General features: G+C 42.2%; 1 protein-coding gene across 1 annotated transcript; it reads right to left on the bottom strand.

Annotated features, from left to right (window-relative positions):
• Positions 1-5365: 5365 nt before the first annotated feature.
• LOC129328434 (trafficking protein particle complex subunit 5-like) lies at positions 5366-8972 on the bottom strand. Its single transcript, XM_054977501.1, has 2 exons — positions 8927-8972; positions 5366-6920 (listed from the first exon to the last, which is right to left on the bottom strand). The coding sequence occupies exon 2, from the start codon at positions 6914-6916 to the stop codon at positions 6350-6352; it is 567 nt and encodes a 188-aa protein (XP_054833476.1). The 5' UTR covers positions 6917-6920; positions 8927-8972; the 3' UTR covers positions 5366-6349.
• Positions 8973-9448: the final 476 nt, after the last annotated feature.

The raw sequence follows: 9448 nt of genomic DNA, 5'->3' as shown, positions 1-9448 counted from the left end.
ATGTTATTTTGAAAGTGCTTTGGATTTTTCACCTGAGTTTGTTTTTACTGCTGGAAGCTTCCTCATTTGAATCTCAGAAAATTTGATATATTCATATTCCTGGTTATCATTTTCATATTCCAGATCAGCAGTTGTTGGTTCTAGGGACAGAAAATACTTTTATAAAAAGCCAAACTAGACATTAAGATACTTGTGAACAGCACAAAGGGAACACACAGAAAAGGCTAACTCTCCCTTTAAAGTCATGCACTCAATCTGGATCCAGTGGGCTATGGTAACTCAGAGCCAAGCTACAAGTGACGAATGACACTTGCCTGGCAAGTGAACAGACTCACGTGTATTCCTCCCTGTTCACTTGCCCTCCACTTGCCCTCAGGGAATAGTTTACTCCTCAAGTCGGGATGAAGGGTAAAAGGAGTTGAAAATCCTCAAAAAGGGGCCAATGAGGACTTATGCTGTCACCAGCAGACACAAAAAAATAGAATGGAGGCATGTAACTGTTTCCCCTTCTTTACCCAGACTTCTCCCAGCTGACATCATTATGCATTTGTAGGGTTTCTTCAGTGATTCTCTTGTGTAGCTGGGGATGAGAATTGTATGGAAGGTTAACTCCTTCCTAGCTCTTCTTTGGTAGACGACAATGGGGCAAGTAAAAAGTTCAAAAAGAAAAAAGTTTAACAAGTTTTGTATCCCAGCTTTCTGCCCTCATAGGGCTTCTAATGTGGCAAACAAATTAAAACATAAAGATGTTGTCACATTTCTTTGTTTATATAAAAGAAACAGAGGAAAGATAAAAAGAATGTGGGTTGGAATATGAAATAACTGAGAAAAACCATCAAGTTCGGATCAAATCTTCAAAGGTTCATAGACATTAAAAGCAATCAAATTTTGACTAACCACTTTTACTGTATTAGTCATTCCAAGATAAACGTTTTATGGAGGAGTATGCCCCCTGAGATTTCAGGACAAAAAACAAAACTAGCTCTCTTGTTTCACAGAATTTCGAATGTTATTGCTCAGTTATCACACTGGGGTTTTTTATTTTTCCAATAGGAAAAAGTGCCCCTCACTGAGTAGGCAGCAGAATGCACACTCCTTCAAGTCCACCCTGATGGTCAGGGACCAGTGCTGGAGTCCTAGACTGAAATGTTGTGTTTGTGAATCTGTGATTTTATCATTCACTCATATTTTACCTATTATTGTAACCTGCCCTGAGGCCGCTCTCAGGGAGGGTGGGCTATAAATTAAATAGCTTAACAACAACAGTCAGGAGTCACCAGCAGGCAGCTACTCAACAATGCTGATGTCAGTCTACTTGCATTTGCTGCTTAGAGGGCTAGATCACTCCCTTAAGGTATTTTCAAAGAGCCTGAAGTGGACCAGTACTGACCTGGAGCAATGAAGGACATACATTATGCTTTTTCGGTGCAAAGGCATTCTGCATGTATCAGATCCCCCACAAGTCAAGGGCTGCCAACAGGCCTGAAGAAAAATGCCCTGCCTCTTTAATAGAGGCTCAAAGAGATGTTATTTACCAGTTGATGTTATTTACCTCTATGCCATAAAAAGCTTAAACTGACAATTTCCACACTTAAGCAACAAAAAGTGTGCTTATGTACTGAGCAGTGGCTTCCACGCGGCAGCAAGCAGCAGCCGTGGGCACCATGCCTCTGCTGCATCTGGGCAGCAGGCAGCCAGAGCCGCCTCCTGCCACTGGAAGTGGTGCCCATACTGCTGCTGCCCTTGGACTCCCTGGCTTCCCGTTCCCCCCGCCGCCCCCCTGCCCCATGATGGAGTGAGGAAATGACCCTTGTGCAGGGGAGCACTTTGCGGGTGGGGGGGAGGCATGAGACACCTGATTGACTACTCTCCTCAGGCAATAAAAAAATTTCAGCCAGCCCTGCTTAATAATAACAACATTATATACTGCCCTTCGGGACAACTTAAATTATATACTGCCCTTTGGGACAACCACTCAGAGCAGTTTACAAAGTATGTTGTTATTATCCCCACAGCAAACACCCTGTGAGGTGGGTAGAGCTGAGAGAGCTCTGGAAGAGCTGTGACTGACCCAAGGTCACCCAGCTGGCTTCAAGTGGAGGAGGGGGAATCAAACCCAGTTCTCCAGATTAGAGTCCTGAGCTCTTAACCACTATACCAAACTGGCTCTCAACTGACTTGTGGATGCCATGCATAGGCAATCAACAACAAAAAGGCTTGCCTAGTTAGCACACTTTCTCAGGGAAACTGGTTTCTCTTCTGTTTTGAGGGTGCAAAACCTTTTAACCAAGCACATTGCTGAAAATTTCTTCCCACCCACACACCATTACCTGAGTTTGCATATACTGAGTGCACTTCTCCAGTAGAACAGGATTTCTCTGCAGGAATGTCATTTTGGTACTCTTCATTCTGGTGTTCTTCATCCATGGTAAGGTGAGACTGCACTCGTAAGAGTTCTCAGAACAGAGATAATTTAGCAGCCGGATGCTTGCTCTTTTTATCACAACCAGCTTCCTTTCTGTCTGACAAGCCACCAAACTATTCATTTCTCAGGAGAAACATCATGCTTATTTGGCAGAAAAAACCAAACCAAACCAAAGCAGAGACCAATCTAGGACAGAACAGGCCTGCTGCAAGAAGGACAAAATCATTTGCAAAAGAACACAAAACATGATTATTAGCCTATTATAATGGGGCTATTATGTAAAAAACTGCAATACTGAAATATATCAAAAAATTATAAATGCGCATGTGCCAGTGGATTTTATTATGATTTATTATTATTCATTCACAAAAAAGGGAGCAACCTTTCCCAGTTTCCCTCCTTCCACTGCACCCCCCCACTATGTCCCTTATAGTAATTTTGATTGGTACCTTACATGTCAATACATCTTCCAGTTCAGTTATAATTATAGCCTTTAGTTTATACACCTCTTATTTGATCATTTTGCCTGGAGTTTTGGAGGCAGAGCCTGGGAAGGGCAGAATTTGGGAAGGGAGTTTAGCATCCCCCAGTGATGCTGTAGAAGCTACCCTCCAAAGCAGCCATTTCCAAGAATTTGCATTATGGTATGACTTCCACGTTTTTTAAAAACCTTTCTCTGTATGATGTAGTGCAGTTGGTGTGACAGAATGACTGCTGTAGCATAGTGGTTAAGTGCTTGGACAGAGAATCAGCACTCTGCTGGTTCAAATTCCACTAGCGCCACAATCTTAGCAGGTAGCCTTGGGTAAGCCACGCCTCTCAACCCCAGCTCCCCAGCTGTATTGTGGGGATTGTAATAATAATACTTTTTTCTCTGCTCTGAGTGGGCATTAAACTGTCCAGAAGAACAGTATATGAACACAGCTTATTATGATTTACTATTATTCATTCATTCACAAAAAAATCATTCCCTCCCACTGCAGACCCTCACTATGTCCCTTATACTGTTTCTGTGGATCTGCTGCCCTCCAGGAGCCTACTGTGAGGGGAAAGTGGGAAATCTGTGAATGGCCCCAATATCCTTTTTGCTTGCCTTTTGTAGAACCCGGCACAAAAACTCTTTGTAAAAGGTCTAAATTTTCTTTCACCTTGCATAAATTCATCCTCATAGCTAAAACATAAAGAGAAGACTTTCTGGTTTTTGGAGTATTTAATTCATTTAATCTAATCCATTCATTCCCACAAACTATTATTTTAGAACTCTGGTTTGTGGTGGAAAAATGAAATCCAAATTTTCCAAGCACTCATATTAAGACATCACAACAAAGTTGTGTTAAATTGAAGACTGCTGAAATCTTCGATTGTGGTCCATGTACACAGAAAGGAGGAAGTATGGGAGCGTAGTCATTCACCAGGTTTATTTTCATCATAAACAAGATTTGCTCACGCTGCTAAACAGAATCCAAGATCACATCTTTTGAGAATTTTATCTCTCCATTGTGTGTTTCTGCCTCTTTAGTGTGGCAAGATGTTCTTCATATAAGACTCTTTGCAAGTAGCAAGTGAAGGCACAAGAGAGGAGCATTAGAACTGTTCTCTCCCATGTTTTAGTTTTCTTTGCAGACAGCTTACACAACACAAAGCTCAAAAATGCAAGTCTCACCTGCAATCTGGTGCAGCCCAAAATACTATTCCCATAGCCTGCAAGTTGTTTAGTCTGTTGTACGTTAAAGTATAGGGTACATGATGCTCAACTTAGTGCAAGAAACTATACACATTTTGCTAACACAAATGCTACAGGATCCTGGCATATAATTCACTAATTTTGGAACAAATCCTCATGCTGAGATCCTATACCTGTGCTGAAAACAAAAGTCCTATTGTATCTTTTACTGGGATTAACCAAATACCACAACACAGTGTTCAAGTGTTTGAATTTTTTGAACCCTTCATCAGGCTGAATGTGAAGTACAAAAAAAAATCGTGTGTGTGTGTGTTTCTAAGCATGGCAGGCAAAGCCTAAAGCCTGTAGTTGTAGTCTTAAAATGGTACACAGGATGTGCAGCAGACTAACCCGATTAGACTGTGCTGGTCGTGGAACAAGTTTAAGTTGCACCAAGTTACTGAGAAAGAAGGAAATAAAGCAATTTTGTCCCTCTTTGGTAGCAGTTAGTCAAATGTTCCTCCAGAAGTGGCTATGATGCACAGATACCTTTTAAGGGTGAAAAATGTAGTTGACCCTGTATTAACAATGTTGAAGATTAATTTAAGGAGTTTCATTAGGTAGAGTCAATGGAAGTCAATTTGTATAAAGTACCTACTGGACTGAAAGCAGCCAGCACCTATAAGCAAGGTCCTAGTTGAAGATAAATCTGCAAATTGAAGCTTCCTTCTGCTTGATGGATATATTTGAAAATTCCCAAAATAGACAAAAGTTTCAAGAAGATACCATGGTCTGCAGACAAATTCCAATGTTTACCTGTTTTGGACAGATACTAAATTAAGCCTTCCACAGCCCACTAAAGGCACTAGTTCCTCCGCTGCCAGGAACCTTGCTCGGGTAGGAGAGGTATGTAGAAGAGGTGTGTTCTGCAAGAAGAAGATGCCTTGTATCACAGGGAACCATCACCGAGTGTGGAATGGCATCTTTGGATCCAATCTGTGGTTTTCAGAGCCGCAGAAGCCTCACTCCCAAAGAATATATAACAAAGCATCACTGAACTGCTTCAGAGTCACGTGAAAATCATACGCCAAACTTTCTTCCACTAAAACATATGAAAGTAAAGTAGTGGTTTAATGGAACTTGCTGCTGCATATTGTTACAATCATGTGATTGTAACAGATTCTAACAGGGAGCTGGATACAGAACAGGAACAAAATGAGTAAGTCCCATACACTGGAGTATCTTAAGAGCAAAAAGAGAGACAATAAACCCTAGAATGGTTATTCAACATAGTTTATTAACTGAGTAGGAGAGCAACAAGGACAGACTGTTCAGAACCTTTAGTATTTAATGGAATAATTTGAAACTATTTTTAAAAAATAGCCCAGCAAGCAATCTTCTTTCAACTATAGGTTCTTGGTATTTTCTTTTTTAGAAACGAAATAATGAAACACACACACACACACACCCATCCATGGGAATCCTTGTCAGAGATGGCCATTTTCTGCTATGTTATCAGTTAAGGGTGGACTGTTCTTGGGGATCAAGCTCTCAAACATTCCCAAACATGCATTACTCAGCACATTCCAAGCCTGACTGGGGGGAGAAGTATTAGATTTAGACCTCTGCTGTCTTTCTGTTTTCAGACCAGCATTAAAGGCTGCCAGAACATAATGATTAAGAGTTTGCAGAATAAAATGACTTTGTTAAACCAGTTCCAGCTCATTCCCACAGACACGAGCGCAAGTAAGACAGAGCACCCAACGAGAACTCATAGAGGCCACCTAAGCAGCAACACATGGCCACAAGAACTTTCTAGCTCATTCTAAATGCAAACAGACCATCCACATTCATGCTTCAGAACTATTCTCTAGGTATGACTTCAGTAGAGCAGCAACAAAGAAATGTAGCTTAAAAGGAGAGAAAAATGCCTTACATCTTATGTTATGTCCACTGACCTAAGCCCTGCTCACTGGCTAAGCTACACCGTGGCAGGGAAATGTATAATCTCCATTGCCTGTCCAACTTTCAATCTTGCAAAGATTAAGAATAGAATCCGGGAAGATTTCTGAAAAATAAATGGTCCTGGGTAATTAGTACCAATGCCGAAGAAAAGTTCACTGTCATAACTAGCGTATGGGATGTAACAACTGGTTTTCCCACACTACACACAGTTCAAACGTGGTCAGGGCAGCTATTTCAAAATCCTGTCACAGTACATATATACAAGAACAATTCAGATTAGTTCAGAGACCATGTACTCAGCGGCCATCCAGAGCTTTGTCACGCGCTATAACAGACTCATCAAATTTGATCATGAGGGTGGTGCCCTTGTGCCAGTGGGCTGTGACCTTAGCAGGGAAGCCACTGCAGGTGAGCATGGCCTCCACGATGCCTGCTGTGAAGGAGGCACAGTTGAGAGTGCTATTCTCCTTGGGCACAGAAATGTATGTGTTGATGAGGGGCTCCTTTTCAATGATGTAGTAGGTCTTGTCATCGTCATTGGCTTGCTCCAGCTTATCAGCCTCCTTCCCAAAGAGTGCCTTCCACACAGTCACCTTGATGAAGAGCAGGATGTTGATGACTTTTGTTTCTCGCTTACCATTTTTCTCCCGCATCACCAGAACATCCAGGATGCGGGCTCCCACCTGCTGTCCAAGTTCAGAAAGCTTGTTCTGAAGCTCTGAGACAGAGTATACCCGGTTCTGGCAGTACTGTACAATCTCAGAGAAGAGCAGTGAAAAGGCACTGAGACTGACATCTGTCTTTGGTCGGGTTAGTGATCGCTCAAGGATAGCCGACTTCCCACGAGTAAAGCGTGCATCCATGGTGCTACCAAGAAAAGAAAAAGTTTTTTACACTGGAAGCATTTGCCTGAATCGGTAAAACAGTACATTAAACAAGGAATTATTTCATATAGTAGCTTCTAAATGATACCTAGTTTGTAAGGGAAGCCAAACTTATAAGCTATTATAATGTAGCAGTTTTGGACACAGGATTGGACTCAGAGATCTGCTCAAATAAGCACTGTGGATATTTCTTGCTTTCCCTCCCTACAGCAGTTCATTCTGACCCCACTTTCCCAGGGTCAGGAGACTTGCATGGCATAATTGCCACATCGGTTGGTGGGCTGAAGTGAGAAAGGAAGAGGGTGAAATCACTCCCTTCACTCAGTCCAGCAGCACAACTCTGCTGTTGGAACAGATGGGAAGAGTGATTTTTGCTCGAGTGCATCCCACTGACCTGCACTGCTACCATTGCAGGTATGTGCCAGAACCCTGGAACCGACTTTCCTGGGGTCAGAGGGGATTGCTGACGGAAGGAAAACTCCGCAACAGCCAATGCCTTTCACTGGTAGATTGCTGGATCTAGCCCAGAGACTGGAGAATCCTGGGCTCAAATAGCTGTTTAGCTATAAAACTCACCAGGTAACCTTGGGCAAATCATTAACATGTACCTTAACTTCATGAGATATAAATCAAATGCATCATATAACAAGATCCCCCCCCCCCAAATCAGTCAGATAGAGAAGCCAAAGTTGTAAAACTAGTCAATCCAGTCAAAACGTTTTATTTTCTCCATGTTTATCATTATGTTTGATCAACTTAGTTTTCAATATTCTGGTCAAAACAATCCTGTAATTATTTTCTTTATTCATTAATTCATTCACTTAAATCATTTATACCCCACTTTTCTTCTCTATGGGGACTAAAAGTGGCTCACATCATTCCCCTCTCCTCCATATTATCCTCACAACAACCCTGTGAGGTAAGTTGAGAGTTCATGACTGGTGAAAGCTCACCTAGCAAGTTTCCATGGCCTAGTGTGGAGTTGAACTTGGGTCTCCCACATGTGGCACGGCAGTCAAGTGATTTGGCTGTGAATCAGCACTCTACTAGTTCGAATCCCACTACTGTCATGAGCTCAGCAGGTGGCCTTGGGTAAGCCACTCCTCTCAGCCCCAGCTCTCTAGCTGCACTGTGGTATTAATAACAACACTATCTTGTTCAATACTCTGGGTGAGGCACTAATCTGTCTAGAAGAATGGTATATAAGCGCTGTCATCGTTGTCATCATCATTTATAATTATCCTAGTCCAACATTCTACCACCACCACCACACTGGCTCTCACTTCATTATTAATTATCCTAGTAAGAAATAGTAGCAGAGGCTTACAGCACAGCCAAACTTCCAAGTCCAAATATTCTACACTATAGATATAAACCTGTTTTGAGTTTCTTTTATTCCCTGGGAACTGTGGGAATTGTAGTTCTGTGAAGGAGTTAAAGATTACCAAAGAATTCTCACGCACACATCCATGAAACTACAATCTCCGTAATGCAGAGGAGTTAGCCGTGTTAGTCTGTGGTAGTAAAATCAAAAAGAGTCCAGCGGCACCTTTAAGTCTAACCAATTTTATTGTAGCATAAGCTTTCGAGAATCAGAGAACTTGATTCTCGAAAGCTTATGCTACAATAAAATTGGTTAGTCTTAAAGGTGCTACTGGACTCTTTTTGATTTTTCAATCTCCCTAATATTTTCCTTTAGCAAACCCACTTACTCTCGTCGTGTAGGTGTGAGAAACGATTCCCCTCACCAAGGAAAATAGCCATACCCAGAACCAGGGCGGTTTTTAAAAGGCAGGAGGGGGACTTTCCCATTGAATCCGGCCGTTCCCAGCAAGGCTGGTACAGAATCCACAGAACGGGGGGGGGGGGGGGGTGGCAACCCACTTGCTCGCTTCCTTCCCCGCTCTGCGACACTTTTATGTTCAAACAACCCGTCGCCTCCCCTACCCCAAGAGACCAATTCCCCCCTTTCACGTTCACTCAACGTACCAAATAATGACGCTGTAGCTCCCACTTCCGCCCTTTACGACTGTTGCAAAAGGGAAGACACACCCTAACGGAAGAGACAGAAGCCCGGAAGGATCGCTATGGCAACGAGTAAAAAGCCTAATATGCTTGTAGGTAGAGAACGTGCTTAAAACGTTCTGTAAAACTTTAAGGTCACCATTGACTATGATTCCCTATGAGCTCGCTGTGGCATCTCTCTAGGCTTTAACATCTTTATGGTGAAAACATATTGCTTACTATGCGAAGACTTATAACCAGATGAGTGTGAGAGAGCCACACATATGTACATTTAGTGTGTTTTTGGCTCCCTCCAGTGGCAAGCCTTTGTAATTACCGATGCAGTTGCAATGTAAGTAATACGCCCCTGGAGAACAGAGCTGTGACTCTTGAAACGTCATGTTGGAATAAATAGTGACTTCTATTTTATTTTGTTACAGTAGACTAACGCGGCTATTCTGTTGCAATGTAATACTTTTTTATTAGATCAACTAAATAGCATGTAAC

Source organism: Eublepharis macularius, chromosome 4, assembly GCF_028583425.1.
Source record: "Eublepharis macularius isolate TG4126 chromosome 4, MPM_Emac_v1.0, whole genome shotgun sequence".
In the NCBI taxonomy this organism is placed as follows: domain Eukaryota; kingdom Metazoa; phylum Chordata; class Lepidosauria; order Squamata; family Eublepharidae; genus Eublepharis; species Eublepharis macularius.
Note: the sequence above shows the minus strand (reverse complement) of the source record. Positions and strands in the feature narration are given on the sequence as shown.